This window comes from Falco rusticolus, chromosome 4, assembly GCF_015220075.1.
Source record: "Falco rusticolus isolate bFalRus1 chromosome 4, bFalRus1.pri, whole genome shotgun sequence".
In the NCBI taxonomy this organism is placed as follows: domain Eukaryota; kingdom Metazoa; phylum Chordata; class Aves; order Falconiformes; family Falconidae; genus Falco; species Falco rusticolus.
In genome coordinates, this window is record NC_051190.1 from 33,097,028 (window position 1) to 33,112,511 (window position 15,484).

At 42.0% G+C, this 15,484-nt stretch overlaps 2 protein-coding genes across 4 annotated transcripts in view; one reads left to right on the forward strand and one right to left on the reverse strand.

Annotated features, from left to right (window-relative positions):
• RAC1 (Rac family small GTPase 1) overlaps positions 1 to 1,711 on the forward strand; it is a 15,233-nt gene extending 13,522 nt beyond the window's left edge. For both annotated transcript variants that reach the window (XM_037382696.1, XM_037382698.1), the window contains one exon: positions 94 to 1,711. In XM_037382696.1, coding sequence (XP_037238593.1) covers positions 94 to 224 — 131 coding nt within the window. In that variant the 3' untranslated portion in view covers positions 225 to 1,711. The remainder of the gene's footprint in view (positions 1 to 93) is intronic.
• On the reverse strand, positions 1,217 to 15,350 carry DAGLB (diacylglycerol lipase beta). 2 transcript variants are annotated; one of them, XM_037382694.1, is made up of 15 exons: positions 15,157 to 15,347; positions 14,493 to 14,644; positions 12,221 to 12,395; positions 11,303 to 11,564; positions 10,060 to 10,185; positions 8,943 to 9,070; positions 7,818 to 7,944; positions 7,365 to 7,448; positions 6,851 to 6,928; positions 6,323 to 6,403; positions 6,104 to 6,231; positions 5,569 to 5,637; positions 5,394 to 5,466; positions 4,139 to 4,392; positions 1,217 to 3,529 (listed from the first exon to the last, which is right to left on the reverse strand). In XM_037382694.1, the coding sequence occupies exons 1-15, from the start codon at positions 15,249 to 15,251 to the stop codon at positions 3,337 to 3,339; spliced, it is 2,025 nt and encodes a 674-aa protein (XP_037238591.1). In that variant the 5' UTR covers positions 15,252 to 15,347; the 3' UTR covers positions 1,217 to 3,336. The 2 variants fall into 2 exon arrangements, with proteins under 2 accessions (XP_037238591.1, XP_037238592.1); XM_037382695.1 differs by lacking the exon at positions 6,323 to 6,403 and having other exon boundaries at positions 15,157 to 15,350.
• Between the last annotated feature and the right edge of the window lie 134 nt (positions 15,351 to 15,484).

Below are 15,484 nucleotides of genomic sequence, written 5' to 3' on the forward strand. Positions count from 1 at the left end.
AAAATAAAGGCCTGGCTTTTGTTGCGGAGTTAGCTAAAGTGGTACTGCTCTAACTGGAAAACTGCTTTGTAAACTGCCTTTTGCTTTCCACAGGTGCAGTGAAATACCTGGAATGCTCAGCACTTACGCAGCGAGGCCTCAAGACAGTGTTTGATGAAGCTATCCGAGCAGTTCTGTGCCCCCCTCCTGTAAAGAAGAGGAAGAGAAAATGTCTGCTGCTGTAAACGTTACCCTCCCCCACCCCACTCCAAACCCTGTGCTTTGCTCGGAACAATGGAGCATTCACACTCAATGCCAAGTTTTTCTGTTATAAATTAGTTCTCTTCCATAAATTCTAGAACCAATCAACAATTTCAGTTTCATTTGTTTAAAAGTGTGGAAGTCACCTTGCATTCTTTTAAAAGCAAACTCTGGAAAAGTCAAACCTATGTAAAGCCTTATTTTTAAAATCCTGTTCTTGCTCAATTAAGTGTTGCCAAACTATCTGCTGAACTAAGTTGCATTGTTGTGCTACAAACACTAAGCACTAAACTTTTTTAAAGATTCTTCTTGAAGATGACTCTAATTTCTGGTAGGAAATGCAAAAACACTTTCTAGTTTTTCACAGTAAGTAACAGTACCGGGTAATTAGCAAAACACTGCACTCTAATGTGTTTTCTTATTAAATGTTTTCTCAACCTAGTCATTGCCTAGTGTTGTGTATCAAACCTGGATCTCTGACAATGACTGACACTCTCGAGTCACAGTGTAAAATGCTTTATCGTTGGTAAGGGCTTGGTTGCAATCTAGTTCTTGCTGCTGTGATTTTAAAAATAAATAAATAACTATTCTTACTGAAGTGTATCTAGTCCTTTTGACAGCATTGTATTGTGGTGGATTAATGAAATAGTGGGTTGGAGCCGATGCTAGTGCCAGACAGTATTTCCACACTGTACAGATGACTTACACTACACTGCCAGGGTAGTTACATGGAATTAGTTGATTTTTTTTAGTGCAGGTTGAAGTTGGTGACTGTTTTCCCAGAGGTGGAGTAGTGGAAGAGAGGTTGGTGTCCATAGGTAAATTCCTTTGAATTTCAAGGAGGGCATTCATTTATGTACAACTCTGAACCAGCCACTCCCACAACTGTTGTGTGGTAAATGCTTTTCTTGTAGAATCTCTTCTTACTGAGCAATATAACTTGTATTTTAAAACCTTTCTGGTGATAGAAATTTGCTTTTTTTTTTTTTTGTGTAGAGTAGAACATTCAAGCATATCCTCATTTTCCTGTTACTTCTGACCCAGTAAGTTATATGCTTTCTGAGGTGCTTTTAGTCTTATTAACTAGGTGTAAAAATCATGTGAAGCAGCTTTACACATTTTAGTAATTTTTATATTTTAAACCTCTACAAACCATGAATCTTCTCAAATATTATTTGCAAGACATCCCCACCACTGTAACATGACTAATGCAGATGAGTGTTCTTTATGTCACTACATGTCCGTGTGCAGCATAGATTGAATAATGGTAACTTGGGTCTGTGAGGTTCTGTAAATTAGTGCTAATGTTCTGTACATTCTAAACTGGCAGGAATATGATGTTGAACTACACCCTTCAACCACTAAAGCAAAATTTAAAAGTTGCGAAATTGTGACATTTTTACATTGATCTTTTGCTAATGCAATTAGCAGTATGTTTTGCATGTATGACTTAATAAATCCTTGAATCACATGTGTGGTGATGTCTGAGTTTCTGAGCAAGCATTCTCATTCCTGTACTGCTATGAGTGCATGTTCTCCCGGAGCCAGCAGCAGTGTGGTGTGCTTGTCTCCTCAGGGCCGTGTGTGCTTAACCACAGGCTCCTGCTTGTGCACAAGAATTAAATACAGTACGCAGCCACATTTTTTCAGAGGCCCTGCACTATTTGAGTTGTTACTAGCTGCTGCTGAGAGCCAGGGGAGAAAACCCCCACCTGTTTCACTATTGTATGCAAACAAAAGTGCTTTTCTTCTAAAACTGTTACTTTAATGGTTTGTAAAATGATGGCACTGGTGCAGTACAGCTTGTGCTTAAATGCCTCAGATTTTAGCCGTTTAAATCTGATAGCCATGCTGTGTTTGTTAGCTGCCCTGTCTCCAGGGCAGTAGCAGGCAGTCCTGCTGCTCTCTCCTCTCCCTAGAGGCTGGTCCTGCTCCACAGGCAGTGGCAGGGGACACCGCAGCACCACTGGGGCCTGCCTGGGGTGCTGCCAGGCCCTTTGCTGCTGGTGTGGACTTACCTTGCTGCACTGCATCTAGCTCTGAACAGCTATAAAATAGTAAGCAGCATACCTGAATGTAAGAAGACAAATTTTTAGAGTGCATTTTATTTTGTCTCCGCATTAAGTATCACAGCAAGAACACCCACTCACATCACATCATATTAATAAGAAATGCTGCTGAGCTTTAAAACAAAAAGAGTTAAGATAGTTGTACACTAGAAATGAGAAATTCATTTTTAAAATCCATACAACTGGTTGTACATTTTTGGCAGAATTAGGTAGGCGCTCTCAACAGTTGGAGCTAGAGCTAGTGACTAATATATATGAACAATACAATTTTTTTTTCCTTCTCATAAGTAGTTACGAGATTAGTTTGAAATCAATAAAAATAATCATGTGGATCAACAAATACAAAAGACGGGTAGATTAAAGAATATTGCACATGTATATCTGAGCAGCATTTCACAACACCATCCCTGCCACGCCCCTATCTGTAAGAAAAACAGTGCAATCAATCAGAACTGCCTGATTAAAAACCAGCATGGGTGGCCTGCCCGCTGCCACCAGCTCGCTCACTTACCCACCTCCAGCCACTGCACGGGTGCCACCTCACGTGCTGCAGCAGTGTGGTCACAGCACTCCTGTCCCGCAGCACCTGCCAGGCTTTGCAAAGGTGGGTCACGGGGTGCAGAGACAACGGTGTGAAGTGAATTCAAAGCAGAACCAGCGCTTAAAATGCCAGGTCGGACAGAGCTCTGCTCTAACACACAGGCCAAGCTGTCCTCACGCATGCACCTGCGCTGGGCAAGTATTCCGTCGAGGCCGCAGCCCGTGCGCCAGTGTACGCAGGCGTGGCTGGAGCCTGTCACACTGCTCCGTTCTGTAAAAGCTCAACTTTCAGCATAAATGGAGAATCTGTGCTTTAACCAGCACAATGTCACTCGAGGTTGCTGCAGAGGCAAGGGCATCACCACCCTTGTTTATTTTATGCAATGTGAGAAAAGTACTGAAATCCACTTAGGAATGGAAGTGGAACGTGTCCTGAATACTTGAAACCTGCAATAAAAAACCCCCACACCTCATCTTCGAGCTTGGGTTATACCACATCGGTGTTACATTCTCGTGCCTGACAAGAAATGCACGATCCATGTTCCTGAGTCAAACTGTTCAGCGCTTTGAGCACAACATCTGGCATGTGGTCTGTTATCATCTTGGGACTTATTAAAATGCTGCTGAAGACAGTTTCATTTGACCATCTTGCCGTATATTTAGTATCTGAAGAGCACAACCTAAAAAAACCAAACCACACCACAAAAAAACAATGGCTGAGATTGTCAGAACTGGTGCTTGATGCCAAGCCTGGAACAGAGAACCTGAAGACTTCTGACCTTGCTCAGGAACCAGAATGTTCTCACAGGATGAGGCGGGCTCCCAAGGAGCTACACCTCTGACCCGCAGCAAACAGCTGGAAACGCTGCAATTAAATGTGCCTGCAGGCAGAACTACGCCAAATACGCTGCACCTTAACAGTGAAAGCAGCTATCGAATGCTGCTGCTCAAAGACTGCTACCAGGACGTGAGAGTGCAAGACCTGCTGCCTCATGTAGGAGCTGCAGCATGCCAAAGCCAGACTGAACAGTCTTGCTATTTAAAATCATCACCTGAGCGGGCAGAAAAAGGCACACAGGCACAGAGGAACAGGGCTTGAAGTGAAACAGAAAGCAGCAGGGAGACACAGAATAAAAACTGAAAGGCTGGCTAATGCGTAATAACCAAAGACGGGTATTGGAGACGCAGCTGAGACACAGAGCTGGAAACACCACATACTTTGCAAGTGAGAAGCGGCTTTTAAGCCGACTTCAGGAAACCAGGCCAGTGGTGTTTGTTATTCTACTTACCTCCTTGAGCTGGATTCTTCTACAATATGGATAATCTTTCCAGGAAGATACAGACGAGGATATTGAGGGGGTGAATTTAAATGCGATTCATCCTCAAGGGTGTTGTATGAAGGTGACCGATGAACCATTAAACTCTCCTCAGCTAGAAGCGGCTGGGTGAGGGCATCTTGGCTTCTGCCATCCAGCTCAGTTGGGAAGTTATCTGGATCTCCTCCAAATACTTCGTACCAACATCCATGCAGCAAAATCTGGTACTGAATCCAGAAAGAAACACAGTCAAACTGAGGTTTGGCATCTCTTCAAGTAACTTTAGCTGTGCGCTTGCACACACACCACCTGAAACTACTATTATAAGATTAAAAATGACTGTATGCACGCACTCCCCTAACTTCTTTGATAAAATCCCTACTGAGTTTTCCCCACAGTAATGTCTACTTCACCAATACCTAACCCAAGCCACTAGTAACACTACGAAAAACATCACAATCTTTACCAGTTGAATTACTCTGTGGATTCTGCTCTGAAGGTAAGTTTTCTTGCACCTGTAACTTCTAACTGTCTGTTATCTTATTCTGCATTTATGACGTCACCCAGGCCCTCTATGTGACTCCTTATCCTGGGACTACGTGGAAATCTTGTGGGTACGGCAGATTCAACTTTAGATGTTCAGAAATGGCAGTTTTGAATGTTTAAGCCACTCCTCTCTACCACTAGTATCACCCTGCCTGACACCACACTGTTCCAGCACTTTCTGAAGTGTTTCTCACTAATGGTATAAAAGAGATAAGCAATTAACAGCATAACAAGAGAAATACTTGTTTTCCAAATGAATTCTCAAGGTAAAATTTAAGTGAAACTGCCAATTTGTTTACTTACTGGTACTAAATGGTTATTAAAGTAATCTTACCGATATTTCACAATTTTGGCTGTTTTGTTGTTTCTGCCTCCCCACTTTTGTATTTTAATAGCTTCCTTTATCAGCAAAATAGCAAACAGATAATTTCAGGTCTTGAATGTTGTGCACAGTTATCTTCCAGGTCTTGTTGAATCTTAATTTCCAACAAGACAGCTTGACAGGATAAGAGACTAACACAAATGTTGCCAAATTAAAAACACATGCTTTTGTTCCAAAACACAATTTTAACTCCAATCACTAAGATCAAAAATACACACACCAATTGTCACTTTGTTAAAGTTGGGGCTTAACTCAGGTAACAATTCCACTGACTTTTAACCAGGAATTGCATCTAGTTACCTTGGGTCTGCTGCAGTTTGCCACAATTCTCACTATTCTCCTCTTTAAATCTTCCATGTTGGGCATACTTAACCTGTTTAAACACACACAGAACAAAGTAAAGCAAAGCCTCCTATTCTCTGCAATCTAACACATCCCCAGAAGGACAATCATTTCCAAAATATTTCCATCTCACCTTGCAACAAGGTCCTTTCCAACAATGACTGAAACAATGAAGCACTTAGTATAATCTGCAAGTGATTTGCTTTAAAAAAAAAAAAAAGGCACTTTAGATACACTAAAGAGATATGCACACTTCAGTCTTATGATGATCATCACGTTCAATAAAAATCCAAGTACATGGCAGCAGCTGCAGCACTTGCAGTCAGTTCTTCTGCAGGCTTTCAGACCTACCTGCTACAGAGTAACTTCAACACTGACTGTATGGGTTTGTGCACGTTAAACAGGCCAAGGTAGACTAGTCAGGTGAGCATTCTATTTCTGAAACATTTAAACTCTAATTATACTATCTGACAGAATTCCCTAGATATATTTCATTCTGTAACATTCCCCCAAGAACTTGGCTGTAACTAAAGGACCAAATCTAATTCCAGTGGAGAATGTATAAACGAACTCATACCGCCAAGCCCAGAGTTACCATCTAACGTATTTGCCAACTACCTTGACAATTTTTGCACCTGAGACACAGAACCAAGTAACAGCTCTCTTACCTTAACAGTCCTCCTGGAGGAGAAAAGGCGTAACATCTTAATGTTGGGAAAGAGTTCCTGAGCATGATCGCCAATATAGAAGCTGTTCCACCTCCCAAACTGTGACCAACTATCACAAGCTTGTATTCCTATACACAGAAAGAGAAGACTGAGACATGGACACAGAAAAAGCTTTGTGTAATTTTTCTGGCAAACAACATTATTTGGAAGGTAACTTACTGGAGCAATTGTGAAAGCCTGGTTTAAAATTCCATCATTTATTAGCTTTCGATAGATGTAATTTGCAGCTTGAGTTATTCCCTACAAAACAGCACTTAAAGTTAGAAGGGTATATCTAATCTGAAGCGTGACACATATATACTTCAAATTCAACACCATCACAGAACAACCCCCTTTTTGCAAAGCTGGTCTTCTCTTTCAACATGCTCCTGACAGAGATCTAGTTATAACCAAGTGATCTGGTACGTAATGGTTAAAAAGTTTTTGGAATATTTAATAAGGACATGAAGTCTTGACAAGAGGATTACAAATTCTGCCCTGTGGTTCCAGAGGCAGTATTTGATGCAACAACCAAGCCACTGAAATAATTTGTGCAATCTGTCTCACAAGGAGAATACTCTTCTGTTTAACTACGGGATCCCTTTATAAACTATATACCCTATATAGGGTTTATATATAAACTCTGTAAAGGTGTTTATAGTTTTCTTACTGCTGAGATGATCTATCAACAGCTGCAAACCCACACACCTTATGCACAAAACCATTCTCCAGGACATCCTCCAGTGTCAAGTCTTCACAATCTGCTGACAGATCAGTGAGAATGTCCTGCAAACAAGACAGCTTTTGTCAGACCTCTCTGCAGAGCTTCATGGCTCACCTCTGCTACTCGGGGGCATCAAGGAGCTGACTTCCAACTGTGTAAGCAACAAAACACAACCCACCATAAACCACCACCCCCAGGCAAACACAGAGCAATCACAATTCTGATCTCAGCTATTATTTCCAAGCTGCAAACACACACATTACCAACACACCTCCACTCACAGCGAAAAGGAATTACCACCACCTGCCTTCCATACCCTCTTCCAGTGGCACAGGGAATATTACCCATCCAAGGACACGAGGGCTTACAACTTAAGCCTGGAAAACTCATCCTGCGAGTGAGGTATTTTAACATGCGCCAGCATAACACAATTTCCTCTAGATTCCAGGAGTTCACTCATTTCTGTAAAGCTTATTATTTATATCAGATGGATGATACCTCAAAAGACAAGGTTCCTCTCACTGCAACCACAATAGCTTCTTTTTTGTGATCCAAAGCAACAAAAAATGGAATCTCATAGATCTGGAGAGGAAAAATGTAATCAGTAAAGCCACCAACTTTTTATAAGAGCAAGCATTTGTTCTCACCTTCTGAAAGCTCTCTTATTGAGCTCTTTATTACATTATGGAAAGAAGGTGAATTATTTCCTTATCAAGTCATTACAAGTGCCTTTTTTGCAATACTGAGACAGATTTATGTCAATGGTTTTGTGGCTGTTCCTTTACCAAAAAAAAAAATCAGAAATCAGAACTGACTGTTTCAGGGCCAGTTTTCACTTGGCTTTGCATCTTGCACTTTATAAATGCTGAAAGCAAACTAGAAGCTTCACCCCTTGCTTTCACTGAATCAATCGCTAAGTTTTTTTTCTGAATGCCTGTCCAGATTGTTTACCTTGTTATGAAAACTGATATGAATGAAGTCTCTGTACTGCAGTCCTGTTATTTTTAGGATGGATCCAAAGTGAAAGTTATGACGATCACTGCCAGTTATATCAGGATCTGTTGGTCTATTTCCGCAACTAACAAACACAGGAGAGAAAAAACCTTCATGTTGCAGTTTTTTAGGTTTCCTTTCAAGGAATCAAACTCAGTTACATTTGCAGAAGGATTAAGGACTTCTGCCAGGAATCAAAAGCTTTTTTTTTTTGCAATAGTACCAATACTCTAGTACAAGGTATTACCTCTAACCACACCCCTGGTTGTTTTGCTGGAGCAGCATGCCATGCATTTTCAGTTCAAGGACTGGCAAATACACCATTGCTACAGGACTATCAGCAGAGCAAACAATGCAGTAAGAAAAGAATTCTTACAACTACAGGCCAATGACAGAAAATACAAACAAGCAAAAAAGGAAATTCGAAACAAATTCTGCAGAGCGGGCTTATCTCATGTTTTATCCATTTTATCATGTGATATTTTTTTTCCAAGTAATTTATATTTCAGTAGGTTACATCAGTATTTCATGTTACTAATTAAGAAAATCATGGCTACAGTCAAAAATGTCAGTGCTCACTTAAATACACAGTAATCCTACATGGCATTATGTGTACTTCAGCACTGACTATAAACAGTTTTTTGTGTTAAGGAGGCAAAGGGAGTAAAATAGAAGCTGGAGAGACAGGTAACTCTTGCTAATTCCTTTAAGACAGGGAAAACTGCTGATATACTTTTATTTCTATACATACATATGTGCCCAGAAGGCAAATCTAAAAAGCCTCATTTTAAAATGTTTGGTTTAACTCCAATTCTTCCTTTGTCATTCTGCTAAATAATTTTAGTTATCTCAATCGCATTTTTTTTAAAGAAAAACAGCTAATCTGTTTCTGAGGGTGGAAAGAGGTTGGAATTTTGCTTCTACTGAGTTTGTTCAAAATAACTCTTCATAGTCAAGCCCATGTACTCCAAGAGTGATACAATTTAATGCAACAAAAATATTGCTATTGAAACTACTTTATTTCTGCTGATGCTAGTTAAATAAAAGGAAGCTATGTGTTTTTAAGCTCCTGATCAAACCTACCAGTCACCATTGAGCTTACAGAGTGCAGTAAATGGGTTGGTGTATATGTAGTAGGGCCAGCCATAAGCAGCTGCAGCAAACAGCATATAGTGAGCAGCATTCTCCAGTTCAATATCCAAATCATCTGTCTGAAAGGACACGGGGAAAGAAAACGAAGGAGAGAGAGAAGAAAATAGGTGTGTTAGGCTGCCCCAGAATAAAACCTGAACACAGACTAGTAAAAATCAAGGCATAATGAAATATGCACTATCTGAAAGGAAAACCTCAAAGTCTAAGAGGAACTAAAAATAGCCACTCATTCCAGGAAAAGTCTGTGTTTATTTGTATAGCTACACAGCTCAAGTATCTTGAAAAGCTCTCATTAAATCAGTTTCTTCCAATACTTACACACTGATAAGCTCAGCACTGAAAACAACATTCACTCCAAATACATTACTTAAGAATGTCAAAGCAAGGACTAAACACTCTAGCAGATCCCTCTGGTAAAGGCTTTTAAAGCATGACCCTGTCATACTGGCTGGATTCAAAAGGATATTGACAGAAATGCATCAGTTGAAGTAGAATTACATACATCTATGAAGCACAGACCAAAAGAAGGTAAAACAATTTATAAGGCATTTTACCACAGAAGACTAGCAAAAACCAATTAGCAAACTGTAATCCATGATCTGCAAGCATTTAAAAGATGCTATTTTTGCTTCTTACCTTGTCTGGGTATTTGCAGCAGACATAATTTAAACAGACCACAATACTAAAAGACTAGCTTTTCAGTTCTATGCTAATAGTACTAAGTATTAATTTTCTCTCTGTTCCTTTTCTCTCCCAGCTCTTCAATAATACTCAAATGTCCTAAACAGTTCCTTTTTTTGCACTTAATTCCCCATGCGTATGTAAGTTCTACTTATGCAAAAGCAGAGAAATGTTTTGACTGCAAACTCACCAAGACGTTTTCACTGCATTTATTAATAATTTAAATTGTGAATCTTTATAGTAGTGTTTAATTTTGTTGAAAAAAAACCAAAACCAGAAAACCACCGCACAAAGAAGTGCATTTTAATTTGATTTGGCACCATCTCCCAGAGTAACAGCACCAGAGGCTGCAACAACCCTTTCTTACCACAAGAGATGATGGAGAATGACAGAGGACTTCTTCAGGCTCTTTTGGGCAACTTTCCATTTTATCTTGCTCTTGGTGGAGCAGAGTCAAACCAGCTGCTATATCACTTGGCACCAGATCAGTGTCCTGTACAAAGAAATGAAAGAGCACTTAAAACCATCCCACACCTCAACACGACAAAACTATCTCATAAGAAAACACACATGGAATTTTTTTTTTTCAGTTTATATAAATACATTTTACTCTGAGACAAGTGCATTGGAGAAACAGGTCACAGCAGCATCTAACCTCCCATCCCTCCTGTAGATATTTAATGTTTTCTTCAGTAAGACCAATGACAATTCCACATATGAACTTTACACTTAACACCTGACAGAGGACCTGCTCAGCCATATAGCAAATAATGATCCAGACATTGTTGATCACTGTTCTGCATCACTGTGTTAAAAACTTTCTAAGTCCTCTATACTGAGAACAACCAAGAAGGATTTTGCACAGGAGAAGGCTGAAGTGTTTTATTCAGCCATCTGGGGCAGCTCTCTCAGCTTAAAGACTTATTACCTTTACCCTATAAACCACTGAGGCTGTAGCTATACATCACCCAGTACTGCTCAATAAACAAGAACTACTAGTCTTGATATCATGAACAGTTTTCAAAGTCCACACTGAACTACGAGTAACCCAAGCAGTAGGTGACATGAACTTGAGCTAAATCAGCACTATGTAAACTCTGATTTGGCAAATGTTCTCTGTTTCCAAAAAGCAACTTCCTGCATGTGCAAACTCTGGTCTGGCACATGCTCAGAAGTGCTCGGAATGGGAAGACTGCCTTAACGTACTGTGGGGCTCATTTCTTCAACAGTCAGACAGCAGTGCAATTCTTTGCTATGGGTATGACTCATCATCATTATCATCAGTGGGAAAAAAAGCCTGGATCTTCACATACTGAGGAAAAGAAACCCACCCCTGTTCTCCTGACTAGATACCTAAGGAGAAAGAATACTGTTTTCTCACAGCCCTTCATGCTTGTGAAGGGAAAGAAACCTTTGTTAAAGGAAGGGAAGAATCAGTGTTGTATACCTTGTGTGAGAATCACCTTATTTTTGAAATCTGCATATTCAAAACCTGATTTCAACACACAAGGTAGCAGGAACCTCTGGCTGAACAAAGGTGCACTTGTGTTGCAACGTCTGCAAATTCAGAGTCAGTTCAAAGAGAACACAAAAAAGGCTTTCTATCTTACTGAAAAGTAGGCGCGGAAAAGCTCTGCGATACTGGTAAAAGCCACTCGATGGTCATCGTCTTGCACAATGCAACAGCACAGTAACCTGATTCTTTTTTCCCAGACCCTGGTGGCAGTGTTCTTCACATTATACAGCAACTGCCCTGACTGACTGCTTTCCAGGTTCCGATTTACACCATTGGTGAGGTAAAAAGTCTTCTTCCCCCCAAGCGGATCAAAGACAATTACAACTCCAATGATGGTAAAGACGATGATAACCCAGCTGCAAAACAGAAGGAAGTGGGATAAAAAGACTGTAAACCCAGATACTTCTGACAAGTATGCAAGAAAACACAACTATAGATCTTGACAGACAGAAAACAAAGTTAGGTATGAAATACTGTATGAACACCATCTGTTACCGTGTTCAGGGTGCATGTTTTGTTATTGGGCTTTCAGCCCACTAGGCACAAGAACAAGGCTGTCAGCCCACTCCATACAGGGCACCAACCTCAAAAGTCACAGCCCTGTGCTTTGGAAACAGCAACACAGAGGTGTGAAGGCTCCATTTCTCACTATCAGTTAAGTGAACTAGTTACTAACCTCTTCACATTTACCCAGTTTTCTAACTTCCCATCTATCCATCTTACCCTTTGTGATCTTCACCTCCTTTCCTTCACTCTAACGTGCTCTCTCAAGGCAAGTAGCTCAAGCCTGTTTAGGAAAGGATATCAACTCATTCTAGCTGTCTAGATCTAAAATTTCTTCTCTTTTCACAATGAAAACCCTTATATGAAAACCCACAATAATTTGTAAGAAATACTGAAGTCTCCAACTGCTGGAAAAGCCTTCAATAAAGACATACAAAAACCATACAAGCAGCACTTTCCATTTCACTCACAGTATCAAGCTTAGATTCCAGGCGGGAGGCACCTTTACCTTGCAATAACTGTCCCAATGATGACATTTATCACAGTCTTCTCACACTGCACGCTGCTGTCTGACACCCATACAGCTCCTACGACAGCCCAGATGAACTCAGGCAAATAGAGAAGTAGGCGAGTATAAAGTAGCTTGGGAAGTGATTTTCTTGGGCCTGGATTAGAAATTGTTCCTGAAATTGCCGGGAGAATTTAAAACAAGAACTGTTTGTGAATGCATTTTAAGTACATAAGATCCTACCCAGATATACGAGCTTTCTGAGCTTTACAGAAAGCAGAAAACTTAACTGAAACTATGAAATATTTTCACAGTAATGGAAAGCCATCACTGAAGCTGAGAAAAGAAAAACAACAATGGGTTTATAGTCATGATTCCTAGAATCTACTCTACTAATACCCAAAATTGCTGTCTAGTCAGAGACAGTTCTGCAGTAAACCTGAGGCAGTACTGCTGTGCTCAGCATAAGCCAGAGCGGCATACCAGAGTGTTGGCTCACCTACAGCTCCTTATAACTTTTGGTGCCTGCTTTTATTATTATTCTATTTAACTTTTAGTTTGCTGAATATTTCATTTTTAGATGCTACTTTGCTGGGCTGCAATGAAGTTCTGTTTACTGAGTCACTAAATAGTAAGTTAATTCACATTTTTATTCAGGAGAACAAAAATAGGACCATTACCAGGACAAATAATACTCAGACTATTTTCTGTATTGTTAGCTTAGTAATAACTTCAATCCTTTTAGCACTCTTAGGCAAGAAAAAAGGGAGTGATTTTTCATCAGCTCAGCTCCTTAAACCAGTTTGTTGAGTGCAGGGTGATGAGATGGTGGAGTGCACGTGTTCACGTGTAGGCAGGATAATTTGTAAAGGCTTAAACCACTGCAGAACAAAAACAACTTTGGAAACTATTCTCCAATTGTAAAGCTGCGGTTCACATCCAGTGACAAAGCTGTTTTAAAAAGCCCTGGCTTATTCCCGTTCCCAGGTTGTAACCTGTACTGCAGCAGCATGGTTGCTTACACAGCTGTAACCAGATGGAATGTGATTCCTAAAACCAACTTTTTTCCCTTTCCCAGCACCAGAAAACAGTGTGTGAGTTCTCCAGTCAGGTTCACCACTGGCATCACTAACGCCAATGTCAGTACAGTGCAAAGGATGTGCAAGAACCATTGCTCCCAAACCCACACACTATAACCACAGTCCAAGACACCTCACCATCAATTTTCTTGGTAATTCACCCTCAGAATCCTTCCATTTCTTAGTTATAATGGCCTTATAGCTGTATTTCTATAGTAAACAAAGGTCTTTTCTCCCTGCTATCTACAGTTACATCTCTCACCTCCTCAACTTTGATACAAATAGCATAACTTGGCTAATTTTCCTTTCACTCCTCTGGAAACTGTAGGAAATCCAGTGGTTATAGAGTCAAGGCCAGGATTATCATCCACATCTCTGCTCTATCATAGTTTCTCTTCACGTACTCTTCCCACTTAAATGATTTAAATACTCTTTTATTTACAGTGTGTTGTGAGGACCAATATATTAGAAATTGTGGGGTCTCATCTATTACTCCAGAGACCACACACATATTTCAAATCCATCCTCCTAGCATTACTTTGATAACGAGGCGCCTATCCAGGGCAAAAGGCCTTCCTAGCATTTTTTAACCCAAAATGAAACGTTTATACAAATAACTCGAAGTTGCTTTGGGGTCCATCCTTCTGTTCAATTCACTTCAAACTGTAGGTCCTGTTCTATTTAACAGTACTTACTGCACTGGTTTCACTATGACATTGACATGGAACCCTTTCCTATTTGTATTTTTTCTAAGCAACCCACTGCAGCAGATGAACTTCCACATGACATGACCAAATCTTCCTTTGCGAGGCAAAGCTAACGATACTTCAGATGAGGAATCAATTTTGGAGAAATTCCCCTAAATTCCTGTCAGAGAGGTTGAGCAGCGTTCTGTTTGAGGTCACGTATTAATGGTGAACGCAGATGAAGTTTTCAAGATGCTCTGATGGTAATGAACATATCACCATTAGCTGCACTACGCTACTGTGTCCGTTTATTATATTAGATTCCTGACTAACGGAGATAATACTATTAAAGCCAATATATTAATGCTGGTAGGTGGTTTCTTAAGTTTGACTACCATTAAAGCACTTGATTTTTTTTGCATTTCTTTTAATGTCAACTCCAGATTAAAAAAAGTATATATTACAATCATACTACAGTAATATAAAATATTACTATTAACTATTTACCTTGCATACTGACGTATACAAGAGCAGATAACGCACATATTATAGAAGCCAGGAGAATGAGGAGGACAAGCAAGTAGCTGTGGAGTAATCCTCCCCCAGGACAGTTGAACTGCCCCTTATGAACCGCGTAAAGCACAAGAATTCCAATCCACCTACAGGAAAGTGAGATGATAAAAAGTCACAGTTGGAAGGGGAAAGTGCATCCTGCAAAGCGATCGCCTGAGGAACAGTTTCCACCCGAGCACAGGGGCGAACAGAAAGGGAGCCGTTACACAAGGACCCCACGAACACTCGGCAGTCACCACAGCAAAGCCGCCCGCAGACCGAGCAAGAGGCTCCCCGCGCGCTGCTGCTCATCTCCCCAGCTCCAAAGGCTGATCCAGACAAAGGAATTATCCCATTAACTCCTGAGGGAAGGAAGCCGCATTAGCGCCGAGCTGCGAACAGATACAACCAGGCGCCGAGGGCTCCGTGCCGGCGGCGGCCAAGGCACCGGGAGCGCTCGGCCGCAGGAGCCCAGGGGCTCCCCCAGCCCCGCCGCGCCCGCCCCGGCCCCACCGCGCCTCAGGCGAGGGGGGCGCCGCCACCGCCAGTCACCCGCCGGCGGGCCCCGGCCGCGCGCGCGAGCGGCCCCTGAGGGGAGGCGGCCCCGTCCCCGCCTCACCACACCAGCCGGACGAAGAGCTCGAAGGCCCCCGGGAGCACGAAGTCGTCGCTGCCGATGGCCCAGCGCCGGCCGAACACCACCAGCCCCGGCATCCTGCGGGGCCGCGCCGCGCCGTCGGCGCCGGCCCGTCACGGCCAGCCCAGGACCCTGCGCCCGCCCCTCGCCCCCCAGCCGCGCCGCCCAGCCCGGGGGCCGGCGCTACGTCACGGGAACGCGGCGTCACGGCGGCGTCACGGCGGCGTGTGTCGTTCCCCCCCGCCCCGCCCGCGCTGTTCCGGGCCGCGCCGCGCACGCGCCCTGGGCGGCCCCGGCCCTTCCCGCCGCC